The 14,714-nt window shown below is 38.1% G+C and overlaps 1 protein-coding gene across 1 annotated transcript in view; it reads left to right on the top strand.

The window, feature by feature from the left end:
• Positions 1-14,714, top strand: part of MACROD2 (mono-ADP ribosylhydrolase 2) — a gene marked incomplete at both ends in the record, with an annotated part of 2,062,459 nt that overhangs the window by 420,681 nt on the left and 1,627,064 nt on the right. Inside the window, one exon of the mRNA XM_080716162.1 lies at positions 2,538-2,567. Coding sequence (XP_080572288.1) covers positions 2,538-2,567 — 30 coding nt within the window. The remainder of the gene's footprint in view (positions 1-2,537; positions 2,568-14,714) is intronic.

The raw sequence follows: 14,714 nt of genomic DNA, 5'->3' as shown, positions 1-14,714 counted from the left end.
CAGGCAAAATATTCTATTACAGGAATGGGATGAAATTATCTTCAGTGATTATGTGCTATGTAAAATGCCACAATTTTATAAATTAGTTCTATGGCAATGTTAAACTGTGACAGATATGCTTATCTAAACATGAGCAAACATTTGACATAAACTGACTTGATGGTTGGCCGGGACTGGAATTCTAGTTCCTACACCTACTAGTTCTTTTCTACCCACACCTATTGGACAAGTGCCTAATTAAACAGATGGGTCTTGGCCTGTGTTCTCAATACAGACAGCTAGCCCCCACCTTTATTAAGCAAAACAGAAAATAAAAATAGACTATATTGTATTATTTTGCTCCTAGGTATGATAATTTCAGTAAATAGCTACTATTTATTATTTTTGTTGTTTGATTGAAAATATGATATTTCTTTGTGAATGACTATGTAAAAGTTGGAGGACAACAGATGGAGTCTCAGGTATCTGGAAAAACCCATAGATAGAGAGGTAGTTCTCAGTCAAATATGAAAAAAATCAGCGGTGTGTGAAATGCCATGTGGTTTTATAGATGCAAGTAGCTATGACTTTAGAAAATGTTCAGATTAGCCAAGAGACATGAGTTGATGGTGAAATTCCCCTCAATCACTTAGGGTATGAGATGAATTAGAATTCATAGTATGTCTTCCTGATCTCAACAAGCTACCACTTCAGCAGTCACAGAGTTTATTCTAAGGCAGCATGTTAAGTTCTGGCTAACATCTGTGCAACCACACACTTTCTCACTGTGAAGTCAGAGGGATTTGGAGACATGATTTTATCACATCAAAAATGTTTTGTTTCTGATTGACTAATGGCAATGCCGCTCTTTCCACATTGACTAATGGCAATGCCGCTCTTTCCACACTGGTAAAAGAGCACTGAAGACAAGAACAAGTAGACAGCGCTCTTCTTGGAAGAACATACAAAGCAACACTGATATGTTGAAAAGACCTTCAAGAGCATCGCTCTTCGTTCATTTTATGATATTCTCCTTGGTAATATAATAATCAGCAAGCCAGCACATATCAAAACTCATGGAACTATGAATATGGACATTTGATCTTCAAATGAACCATTGTTTATTGACTGACTCCTTAACACTGATATTTACTTCTCCTAAATTGTGTCAAAGTATGGTCTGTGGAAAACAAACAGAAATTCAAGGAAAAGACTTTCGTTCCTCTTTCTAAAATATTTATTTAATCTTTTGTCAGTTCAGTTCTCTCCATAAAAAGGGGGGTGATGGTTGTAACCTACTTTCCTAATACTACTGTAGGGTTTTTAAAAAACAATGGCATAAAATAAAGCTTATCAAACCTAAGAATTTTATGGAGTTCTGTGAAGCATTTATTGATTTCCATTCTCTGATAAGTTTAGCTAAACATAAGCATAATGTTGTTTAGTGCTGCAGCAAGAAACCTTCAAAGAAACTTTCAAAAAGTTTCAACTCTTGAATAAAATCCAATAAATAAATATATGTAAATAAAATTTACCAAAAAAATTTCAGGCCAGGCATGGTGGCTCATGCTTGTAATTCCAGCATTTGGGAGGCTGAGACAGGAGGATCGTGGTTCACAGACAGCCTCAGCTACTTAGTGAGGCCCTTTGCAACTCAGTGAGACCCCGTTTTCAAATAAAGAATAAAAAATAGGGCTGGAGGAGCAGCTTGGAGGTAGAATGCCCCTGATTCCCATCCCCAGTACCGCAAACAAATTTTACAGAATAAAATCTATAACTATGTCAGCTGAACTAATCTAGAAATGGAAATTGCACAACACTGTTTAACATTTCTTTTCTACCAAAATGTTAATAGAAAAATAATAAATCTGCTACTATTTAAATTTGAATTATTTCTTACTTCAAAATGTCTTGAAATACTTTTCTTTAATGATGTTGAATTTAAAATATCATTTTTGTTACATTGTTCTTTAAAATCACATAAATTGCCTGAATGACATTGTTCTATTTTCACTTGATAAAAATGAAAACTCAGAAGATTAATTTAGATACAGATGGAGAATAAAACGTTCTCAATATGTACTTAATTTTATTATAAGAAAATACATTATAAAATAGCCACTTGAAAAGAAAAAAAGCAAAATTGTGACATAGTTTAATCATAGTTTAATTCGTGTGTGTGTGTGTGTGTGTGTGTGTGTGTGTGTGTGTGTGGTAGTGGGGATGGAACCCATGGGCCTTCTACTTCTGGGGTATACCCCAGACCTATTTTATTTTTATCTGGAAACAGTCTCGATAAGTTGCTGAAGCCTCACTAAGCTGCTGAGGCTGGCTTAGAGCCTCCCAAGTACTGAGATTAGAAGCATGCGCCATCACGTTCAGCTTAATTCTTAGTATCATAAAATAGCAATAAAGGCTATCTTTATATGAAATTACATATTTTTGTATGTGTATTTGTCTAAGACACTTAATTGTTACTAGTTTTTTCTTTAATTACAATGTCATTTTATATTTTAATATATTATTTAATGTCTTCTGTTTTGTTTTATTTTGAACAGCTAATGCCAGTCTTCTTGGAGGAGGTGGTGGTAAGTCTTGAATATCACTTAATTTAAAATACATTTTATTATACCAACCACAAGATGCTTAGTAAGTTTTGTGATTTTTAAAGAACATTAATTTTGCAATAATCATCAACTACAAAAACAGTAATATTTCAGAAAACAGTTTATGTGAGAAATATCTTCAGCTGGCCTAAATTTTATTTTAACTGACTTAAAGAAATGTGGAATATTGTTTTGCTTTTTGTCAAAGCTTGGATATTTAACTTTGGCATAAAGTATAATAGCTGTGATCTGTTGACATGAACACGTGTATAGTGGATGAGAGTCACTTCTAATGTGAATTCTAAAACTACGGTATATTTTGGGCCATGGTTTCTTTTTTCACCATAATGACTTTTTGTTTGTTATGACTTTGTATTCTCAGAGCTCAATGTATCACCTACTTATTTTGAAAAATATAAAGGAAATTAATATCAACACTGCTTTTTTAGGAATGTTCAGTTATGGAGAAAGAGAAAGTGATCAAAGTGAGAGTAGGAGCTGGGCATGGTGGCATACACTTGTAATCCCAGCATTTGGGAGGCTGAGACAGGAGGATCACAGTTCCCAGACAGCCTCAGCTACTTGGTGAGGCCCTTTGCAACTCAGTGAGACCCTGTTTCAAAATAAAGAGTAAAAAATAGGGCTGGAGGTGTAGCTCTGAGGTAGAATGCCCCTGGGTTCCATCCCCAGTACTGAAAGAAAACAACAACAACAACAAAAAAAGTGAGAGCAGGGAGAGATTCCTGTATTAGAAACTTTAATACAAACATCTTGAAATTAATTATATTTTCATTTGTAGTTTAGGAAGATGACTGCTTTCATAGCTCCAGATTAATGCTATTAATAGCATAAATGAAAGTTAAACTTGAGTCTAGATGGCCATATTTATCAAGTTATAACAACAGAAAATTAGCTAGACATTTCATTTATTGGTTTTTATTGTTTCTAAAAAGTGACTTGACTATTAGTTAAAATCATATTAACTGTAATGAAAAAATATATAACTTAAATATATTTCTGTCTAATTTACAAATGGTCTAGAGGTAGCTTGGCGTGGTGTATGATAATCCCATGGAATCATCAAGGACTCAAGGTCTTACCTTGCTGTTCTTCCCTCCTAGTTCATGGCTTACATTCCTCGGGTCTCATGAAGGCTTCTGGTATCTAGCCATCAAAATATAATAAAGTGTGAGCCCCAAAGATCAGTATGCTTTTCTAAGATTTCATTTAGTCCTATATTATCCTTGGACTTGATCAAATATTCATCCCTGCAGTACAGTCTTTGATTCTAGGAAGCAAAATGCTCTTAAAAAGAAAAAAAAAAATCAGTGATTTGTTTGTCTAGGAGGAAGGAGAAAGTGAAGTAAATTATGAGCCTCAGGAACCAGCTGCCGCCCTAGTGCTTACTTGTGTGTGCATGTGCGGTACTAGAGATGGAACACAGGGGCATTCTACCTCCGAGCTACACCTCCAGCCCTATTTTTTAGTCTTTTTATTTTTTAATTTTTGAAACAGGATCTCATTGAGTTGTGAAGGGCCTTGATAAGTAGCTGAAGCTGTCTTCGAACTGAGATCCTCAGGTCTCAAATGTTTGAATTACAGGCGTGCATCACCACACCTGGCTAGTGGTTACTTTTATATTGTCAAACTGCTTTGTTTAAACATATGTCATGTAATCATGTGTATAGAATTGACTCTAGTAACTGAGTTTGTATTTCCTATAGTTCTGTCTTGTGTGAGAAGATAACATTATTACTTTTTAGCAATAAGACATTTAGAAATAGGCCAACTCAGTTTTCTGTTTACTTAAAGCACACACCTTATTGTCTCCTCTACATGGTTGATTTTCCTAAATTTTACATAATTTTTAACTTCTGAATTCTAAAATTAGCAACTTGGTACTATCATAAGGATAAATTACAAGTATTTAGGATGGTTGTAATTTTTTTCATTAAAGTATATCATTGACAAGTTTAAATTTGTGTACTTCTGGAGATGTCAAGATTGCTCTAAAATACATGTTTGATATTTGGAAAGCTACATTTAAAAATTACATTTAAGGAATACTTTCATCTTTCTCTGCACTGACTTTTGACCTTATGATTCACTCAATTACAAATCTTTGTATTCCTCCCAGTGATATTTGTAAAGTAACAGTTAGTAACCTTCCCAAAAGGAGCAACTGAATTGATGTAATTCTCTTGGATTTAGTCAGCAGTTTGTTTTATTGAATTGAATTAATGTTTTCTTTAAGCAGATTTCATTTATGTACAATATTATTCTTGAACATGACCAACTATTCATCCCTGGATGAATGTAGTATTTGATTCTGGGAAGAAATATGATTCCTTGTTTGGAAAACAATTGCCCCCTAGCCCTCAAGGAAACAAGGCAGCAGTATTGGAAGCAGGGCTTGGTTGTAATCTCAGCAGTGAATGGATTTATCTGGGTGATGGCCTGGCTGGTAGGGTGTGCCTGGGGAAGGTGGGTTCCTGGGGCTGCTGCCGTGGGGACTATATGTGGTTCCTCCTTTCCTCACTCTCTCTGGCTTCTGGTCCCCATAATGTGAGAGTGAAGTTTTGTGCTGTCCCTCTCTCCAATTCCTGGAATTATGCCCTGAGATTCGAGTCATGGCCGCACTTGGACTGAACCCAAAATCCCAAAGGACTATGAGCAAATAAATTTTCTTTTCTCTAAACTACTTGGCCAGGTCTTTGGATTATATAGCAATGAGAATGATGACTAAGATAATTAATATTGCTTCGATTGCCTCTATAAGGAATTTCAAACAATTTGATGGAGGACATTTTGCACAATATACAAAAATAATGAGATCTTAAGTGATCTTTTTCAAGTTCTCAGGAGGAATTTCTCCAAATTTCATATAGATACTAAATGATTGTGAAATTTAGACAAAATTATTGTATACACAGTTGTTTTATACCTCGTCTTAGTATTATATTTTAAGTACTAATAACCAAGAAGTCTCCTAAAAGGATATTTAAAAAATGGTCACATACTATTCTTTCAGTTCTGATTTTAAAGTGAGAAAACTCCTTTGACACTAGTGTGAATTTTGATCTTTGGACTAAGATTCATCTTTTTATAAATTTAATGTGATGGATTGCAGTTCATTATAATGAACATAGGCAGTGTAGTCATGTTTATTCAGTTATTTCAGTTAAAACACTTGAGAATATTGACCACTTCTATGTATCTTTTGTATGTATGTTGAAGATATATGCTAATTTTTTAATACAAATTTCTTATTGAACATAAATGGTATACATTTTAACTATACTTGGTGCCCTCTCCCCCCACCCCCATTTTCCCTTCCCCCCTCCCACCAATAATTATCCAGGGTAACCATGCCATATTCATAATTTCATACATATTTGGATGTAGACCCTCATTAATCAAGTTCAGCCTTCCTCCTCTCCTATCTTTCCATTCAGACTTTGCTGGTATTTCCGCCCCATTATCTGGAGTCCCTCTGGTATTCTCTATGTTCCCGCGTTTGGGCATATTAGCGGAAACATATGCACCTTCTCCTTCTGTGCTTGGCTGATCTCACTTAACATAATGTTCTCCAGGGCTTTCCATCTTCTTGCAAAGGATATGATTCTGTTCTTCTTTATGGCTGAATAGAATTCCATTGTGTGTATTTCCCAAAGTTTTGCAATCCATTCATCTGTTGATGGAGACCTGGGTTGGTTCCATATTTTGGCTATTACGAATTGTGCTGCTATGAACATAGGTATGCATATGTTGCTATTGTTCTCTGAATTCAACCCCTTTGGAAAAATACCCAGGAGGGTGTACTCATTCGAGTCATCCCCTCATGCCATCTTGGCATGGGGTTTTATTTCTATTTTCTATATTTCTATCTTTCTAATAAACTCCTTTAAATCTTCAGCAACGGTCCAAGCAATGAATACTTATTCTTAGCTTAGAACAAGAATCCACAGGGTTTTTTTTCTTCTGTTTGGGGTCGTTTTGGGTTTTTTGGGGGGAAAGTGTGTCCAGGACCCTAGCAGGGGTTCCCGGGGAACGGCTTCCACCACCATATTCTCCCAATCCGTAACATATTTGGTGCCCACGCGGGGCTGACTTTGTTTTGGGTGCCAAACCATATTGTATTTGGCACCCCAATGTCTTTTTTTTTCAACATGAAGCACGTGACTCTATATTTTTCATGGGACTTTTTAGCCAGTGGGCCAGTGGGGAACAGCAGCAGTTTTAGCTCCAGCTGGTGAGCTGTTGAGCTGTAAAACAATTATAGAGCAGCCTTTGCATCACTGCAGCTCTGAAAGTGACTTCCAGGGCATCTCGCCAGTGGTCCTAGTACCACTGCACCCCAAAAGGCATGTACCTTCCTGGAGCAAGAAGGAGTTCACCCAGAATGACTGTGATCGTCCGGCGTCTCGGAGGCAATTCTGGCTCTTGGGGACCCCCCACACACACCAAGGATGTAGCCCGTGGTCAAATCCCCTCCTGGAAGAAACCCCTTTAAATAGTGTAGGCTGGATAGGCCCAATGAGTGCCCATCCATTCTGCCCACATCACAGATGGGACACTTTTAAAATTCCTATACAAGGTTGAATCTAAAAGAAAAGCCCATGGCCCACCTCCAGAAAAATTCCCAAACAGGAAACGCCAGCCAGCACCCATTTCTAAATAGCAGTGAGTTTTTCCCCTGGCAATGGGAAACAGGTTCTAAGGAAATAAGCTAAAGGAGGATAAATGGACAGAGAAAGCTCCCCAAACAGGAGATGCAAGCCAGCAAATGGTAGTAAGTTTTTTTTTTCCGGTGGTTAAAAACCAGTTCTAGGGAGATAAGCTAGTTTTTTTTTTTTTTTTTTTTTTTTTTTTTTTTTTTTTTTTTTTAGCAGTAACATCTAGGAAGCATGGCCATTAGCAACTGAGGCCACGTGTTGTACCCTGTTGGTGGCTATGGCAGGTCGTAGTCACGGGCAACTAGTGGAAGCCATAATGGGTAAGCGTTTCCAAAAGTTCAAAAAGAAAGAAAAAAAAAGCCAGCTAGTCAATCTCAGTTAGATAACAGCCAGCCATGCCTCTTCGGGTGAATGGCCGCACCCTAGAGGGATTGTCTGGTTGCAGGTAGCTGGCAGATACAGCTCTATTGGTGTAAGAAAGCCCTCAGGAAAGGAAGATAAAGAGTGAGAGAGCTACTCTGGACTTCTTGTCAGCTAGGAATCCTTAGGCACACCAAAATTGGAGAACATTTTCAGGAAGGCAAATTAATGCAACAATATTTTTATTCAGGAAACCTCCAGAGAAAGAGAAAGGATTCAAAGGGAGGAAGGCTTAGAGGTAGGGCAGGAGCAAGAGTGGCAAAGCTTCAAGCCTACTCTGGTCTTCTGATGGACTATGAGGCCACTCTCATGGCTCCAGCAACACAGGCAACCCAGCCAGACGCCCCTGGCTGGGACACTCAGTTTCAGAGGAGTGCAGGGGAAGAGGGCGAACTTCCACGCACTCTCCAATCACGCCCTCTCTCTCAAAGGGGGTCCCAGCAATCCAAAGTACGCATTGGATCTCCACTCGCATGTATTCTCCAAAGTAAGGGGGGAAAAGCTGGATCCCAAATGCTAAGAAAGCTCTCGTGCTGTTTTTTTCTGCACCCAAGTATGGCTACAGTACGTGCAGGGGAACAAAGACACGTGGCCCAGCCAGGGAGGTTTAAAGTAGCTTATCTTCTGCTGTTCTTTAACTTCAGAGACCACCAGATTTCTTTAATGATTGCAGGATTGAGACAATTGTGGTAGCCTTGGCTAAGATTGTATGGGGAGAGAAGAGTTTAAAATTCAATCTGTCCATATGCTGTAGTTTTTCTCCTTTTATTGGCTGAGTTTAGAGCGATATCACCAACTCAAGCAATAGGTGTTGGCATTCTTAAATCGTTATCTGGTAGAGCGGGAGGCCATCCTCAGACTGCAGGCTGCCAATTTGGTTTAGTAGGGGCTTGAAAAGGGAAAGAGAGACAGACAAAAGCCATTTAAGAACTCTGGCTGAGCATAGAAGCCTAGGCTCAAATCTGCTTAAGGATGGAAAGCAAGGGCATCACTGGAGTAATGCTCTCAACCAGGAGGCCAGAGAGGCCCTCCGAGGCCTGGCTCACGGTGCAAAGGGGGACCATTAAATGGCTGAGTGCCCCCAGTTCTGAAGGGAAATGGGGTCCCCAGACCTAGGTTCCCAATAAATACTAAAAGAGCCTTAGGCGTTCACAGTGAGATCTCAGAGGCCAGTTCTAAGGCGTTGCCCTTCTTTCCGGGCCCAAGATCCAAAAGCTTAGCCAGGGTAGGGGGGCTTAACAGGCCAGCCCTGAGCCATCTCTTTACTCAAGATTTAGCCTGTGTCGGCCAGAATGACCTTCCCGTTCTCCCATTCTTAGCCACACCAGAGAGTTCAGCTCCTCTGTTAACTCGTTTTTTTTTCTTTTGCTGGCTGCACTAAAGTTATTGCTCAAAGATATTTTTATCTCAATCAGTCTTAGCTAAAATGGTTACTTCAGGAAAGTTGTCCAATTAGACTCCTGTGAGAGGTGATTAAATAAAGTTATTTTCTTTGACAAAATCAATGTTTTAAAACACTAGGGATGCTTTTATGATGTCATGGATTTCCGTGGTAACTTATGATACAGTTTTTAAGGTGTGTGGTCAAATAGGATATACATTGTCTTTTAATTTTACTCCTTTTGCAAAATTAAGGTTTTAAGGTGCTAATGATATTTATCTAATGTCTTAATTTTCCATATAATTTATAGTTCATTTATTAAAATGCCAAATGCAATGCTTTAAAATGCTCTTAACTTCATAAGATTAAAAGTAACACTTAAGTCTTTTAAATGGGTTTCTTTAACTGCTGGTATATGAACAACATTATTAAATGGTATGCTTTTTTGGGGGGTTGCTTGTATGTAAGAACAAAAGATAGATGTAAAGAGTCTATAGAGGATTACTTTTGGCAATGAAATCGGGAGACCCCAAAGTCTGTAATAATTCTTTAAAACTGGCTTCAAGATTGTTTATCGGACAAAAGTTACAGGAGACTAAGTCATACCATACAGGGATTTAAAATTTGCTTTAAAAAATAATTCCAAAAGCTTGTTAAGTCCATCAGGCAAGCAATCTAGAGACACGTCCAGGTGAAGATTGGCAGCTTGGTTTCACTCATGCCAAGGGAAACTTTTAGATCTTTTCTGACTGGGACATAGTCCTAGATACCAATGTTACCCTATTGCCAGCGTACCAGCAAGTTTTAAGTAAACTTCAAACAGTGCCAGAGAAAAAGGGTAAATTCTGTTTTGTCCAGGTGACCTGGTGCTCATCAAATTATCTAAAATCTTTATTCCAACGCCTATTTCAGGTTTCCACAACACTAATTTCTGGATTCACATGGTGCAAAATAAACTTAATACATCCCACTTTTGTTTGTTTCAGTTTAAGTCAACAAAACAGCTGTAATTTCTCATTTAAGTATTATGTTTAGGTTTTTATGGCTAAACTATATTGTTAAGTATTATCTCATAGGCTGGAAGCTTTCAGACTTCAGATGGTATTACAGACAGACCCTGACGAGATCATCTATCGAAGCCCTTTGAATGGTCACAGACATGCAGGACATGGACCCGTCTGATCTCCCCATGCCAATTACATGCATATGTACCCTAAGCCGGGGCTCCCTTACGTCGCCCCTGTTCATATCGAAGCAGCTCGATGAGTCGTCGTCCTGACTCATTTGCTATGGGTACATATATATATGTAATAATAATGGGGTGACATTGATGGGAAATTAGCTCATGTTAAATGTCTGTACATTTATAAAAATCAAATTGTATTTTCTGTACTTACTTTTGGCCTGACAGGTGTCAGGAAGTTACTAGACAAAAGGGGGAATGTACCAGTATTGGAATGAGCTAGGAAGATTTGGGAAAGCTCTGATTATTAATATATTTCAAAAGAAAATAATTGGTATATTTCAAAATAGTTGTGTCAAAATGGTGGCAGACATGGGTAAAGAAAGGACTTGGTTTCTGCCTAAAACAGGCAGCTATTCCAATGTAAATCAACCTAGCTCAAAGTAATTAACAAGTCAATAGAGGAGATCTAGGGCTTCCTCTTTCTAAAGACAGATCTACATGATCTAGGGAGGATGGGGCAGGGTTTGACCTTGCTCTTCATGAAAGGAGACACCTCACCACACCTTGCTAGGGGAGGTACCTTAGAGGGACCTTCATGCAAACAAGATGGAGGTCATGGGTATAAAAAGTCCGGTCCACGTGTAAGCCCTTTGGTGTACTCATTCGAGTCATCCCCTCATGCCATCTTGGCATGGGGCTGTATTTCTATTTTCTGTATTTCTACTTTTTTAATAAACTCCTTTAAATCTTCACAAAAAAAAAAGAAAGAAAAATACCCAGGAGTGGTAGAGCTGGATCATATGGTGGGTCTATTCCCAGCTTTCTTAGGAATCTCCACACAGATCTCCATAGTGGCTGAACTAGTTTGCACTCCAACCAACAGTGTAAAAGAGTTCCTCTTTCCCCACATCCTCGCCAGCATTTGTTGTTATTTGATTTCTTTATGTGTGCCACTCTGACTGGGGTTAGATGGAATCTCAGAATTTTTAAGTGAGTATATAGCTTTTAAATAGTGATTAGATTCATATTTTCAGGGAGCTTTTTATATTCATCTTAAAAATTCTTTGAAATTCTGTTAATATTTTATACACATTCTACCTTTATTAGCAATACAATCCTAAATACCTATAGCACACTGTACATATATTAAATTTTATATTCTCACCTAGTCATTTTGTTAGTCAGGATATGTTATATAATGCTGTGGTAACAAATGAGTCTTGAAATCTTAGTGACTTAATCAAATAAAGTTTATTTTTACTTCTCTTCAGTGTGGACATGATTGGTGGCTCTCCTACTCAGGCTGTTCTACAGGTGGGGACACAGAGACTTTGCTGTTCTCAGATATTGTAGCTTGTGTCTGTACTATGTGGCTGCTAAGGATGTCATCGAGCAGGAAGAATGAGCTGGAGGATCTTGTGTGATATATTTATAGACTAGTTACACCACTTCTGCTTGCTTCAATGGTCACAATCCAAGTAAAAACCTAATTATAAGGAAGGTTGGGGAAAATAGAGTCTTCGCGAATTCTCAAGAAAAGGAAATCGCATGGTAATCACACAGCACCATCTTTGCCACAGTACTCACTGTCCTCAGGGCTGTTATTTATTTTTGGTAGTATTATTTCAATGGTTGAGGAAAATAAGACATGGGGACAGTTAGTTACTTTTTAAGGCTGATACCACTTAAAAGAGGCAGTATTTGAACAAGAGGACACTGTTGAATTTGACTCTGGGGCTCTTTGCTCTATGAGTTTTTATATACCTCTGTTCTCCAGATTTACTTTTTCTACACAGGTAACTATAAATATCAGGAAAAGTGATTGGGAGAACTGGAAAAGAGGCAATTTGAGATGGGTATGATGCTTTACTTGGGCTATTTTTATAAGTCTCAACCTCTATTGATAATTCAAGGGTACATGCAATTAACATTGCCTTATGATAAAATTGGTTTGCTGCCCAGATTCATATACCTTTTTTTGTGTGTGTATTAGAGGGTTTTCTTTTATATTTTTTTGCAGTACTGGGGATGGAACCTAGGGACATTCTACCTCTGAGCTATACCCCCAGCCCCAATTTTGTATTCTTTATTTTGAAACAGGGTCTTACTGAGTTGGAAAGGGCCTCACTGAGTAGCTGAGACTGTCTGTGAACCACAATCCTCCTGTCTCAGCCTCCCAAATACTGGGATGATAAGTGTGTGCCACCATGTCCAGCTTGAGTTTTAGATTTAGAAAACATTATATTTAAATATATGTTCACTCATCTGTAATAAGGATGTTTTGCATGCATGAGATCTTTGATGCTGGTACTTTTGGGATATATAATAAAAAAGAAATTATTGGAGCCAACCTTAAACTATATAAAGATGCAAATTAGCAAAAAAAAAAACTACCCAGAATTAAAGAGCTAATTCCTTAATTCCTTTTAGATCATTACATAATTTACAATAGCTTACTCTAGATAATGTCTTTTTCCTTTCATTTATGTAATAGTTAATATAAAATCAGAACCTGCTGTTTGAACCCAAGCATTTCCTTGTTTATGGGATTTGTTTCCTCCTTCCGTCCGTCAAAGCACCTAAGGCATAATGTTAGACATAGAAGGTGGCACTTCCTGACGACGTGCAAGTGAACTTTGCCTTTTGTACACATAACTTTGTAAAACTGCCATTTTAATAATATATTTAAATATAATAAAAACCTATCTATAGGAAACATATATTTGTATCAGTACTGTAATTTCATACCTTATCCCTAAGATGATTATGTGGCAGGCTAATTTTAAAAACTTTACATTGAGCAAGTACTACTAAGAAATGAACTCTGAGCCCCAGCTGGAATGCATGTATAACCATTAGTCTAGAACAAAAGCAGCTTATATACCATGGGCCTTTTGTCACCTCAGAAGGCTTCTGGGCTCTCCTGGGCCCATTAAGGTGGCCCAAAGATAGACAAAGTTAAGTGGCCTTGGGTTAATAATTCCTTCTCTGAACTCTCATTTCTGGTTTGTACCATTCTATGTGCAGAGAGAATTCCACATGCTTTCTTATTATACATTTCCATTCATACATTAACCCAGTATGTGTGAGGTACCAAAATGCATACTTGCAAAGGGTACAATTATAAACTATTTGCTGTTACACAGTAGGTATCATCAGTGCATAGTAGGTATCATGCTTATTCACACATCATCGTCCATTCATTCAGCCAGTATTGAGTAACTGCTTTGTGTTGGTATTGATTAGCGATTTGCCAAATTCCCTATTGCCAATTGTGGTCTCTGGTCAGCTGAATCGTCAGAGCAATTATAATTCCCCACAGTATCTCAGATATTCCAAGGATTCTCTGGCATGTATCTTTTAAATTAAAATGATGCCTAAGCACTAAAAGACTGATGAATGCCTTCTTTAAAAGGCAGAACAGACCCTGGCATTGGGGTACACACTTGTAATCCCAGCATTCAGGAGGCTGAGACCAGAGGATCGTAGTTCACGGACAACCTCAGCTAACTTAGTGAGTCTCTTTGCAACTCAGTGAGACCCTGTTACAAAATAAATAATTAAAAAATAGTGCTGGGGGTGTAGCTCAGAGGTAGAATGCCCCTGGGTCCCATCCCCAGTACCGTAAAACAAAACAAAAAAGGCAGAACAGGTATCATTGGAAGAAAGTACCCTTTTCACACAAAAATCTGAGTTAATACCTAGAATTTCTAATACAAAGAGCAACATATTAAAAGGGCTTTTGATTCAGGCTTGCTGGTGTACGCCTGTAATCTGAGTACTTGGGAGGCTGAGACAGGAAGATCACAGGTTCAAGACCAGTCTCAACAACATAGCAAAACTCTAAGAAATCCAGTGATGTCCTGTTTAAGAAAGGGGGGATGGGTCAAATATGTTAGGAAGACAAAGCTTTCATAAGTCACTTCATAAACATTCACAGAAGAGTGGAGTTCTCTCTTACCCTTCTTCCACATGCAGAATGTGTTTCTCTGGGCACATATCACTCCATTGCTTAAAATCCTTAGGTGAGGAGAGGGGATCAAAGTCAAGCCCTTCTGCCTTGAACTCTACTAATGTAATGACCATTTCAAGGACAGACTGTTTATTCCACACCTGACTTTGGTTACTGTGATCTTCTATTTTAAAGCTAAAGTCACTTCAGAGATTTGTGCCCTTTTTCTATATTTTAGAAGTAGTTATATTAATAATAAATCATTATAAATAACCTCCTTTGAGAAGAAGCTGGCTGTGGTGGTACAGACCTATAATCCCAGTACTTGGGGGGCTGAGACAGGAAGATTGCAGATGTGAGGCCAGCCTCAGCAACGTAGCGAGGCCCTCTCCCACTTAGTGAGATCCTGTTTCAAAATTTTAAAAAATAATAAAGATAGCCGGGCATGGTGGCACACGCTTGTAATCCCCACGCTTGGGAGGCAGAGACAGGAGGATTGCGCAGGTTCGAAGCC

This window comes from Muscardinus avellanarius, assembly GCF_963383645.1.
Source record: "Muscardinus avellanarius genome assembly, chromosome: 19".
NCBI classification, from domain to species: domain Eukaryota; kingdom Metazoa; phylum Chordata; class Mammalia; order Rodentia; family Gliridae; genus Muscardinus; species Muscardinus avellanarius.
This window is presented reverse-complemented; position numbering and strand designations above follow the sequence as displayed.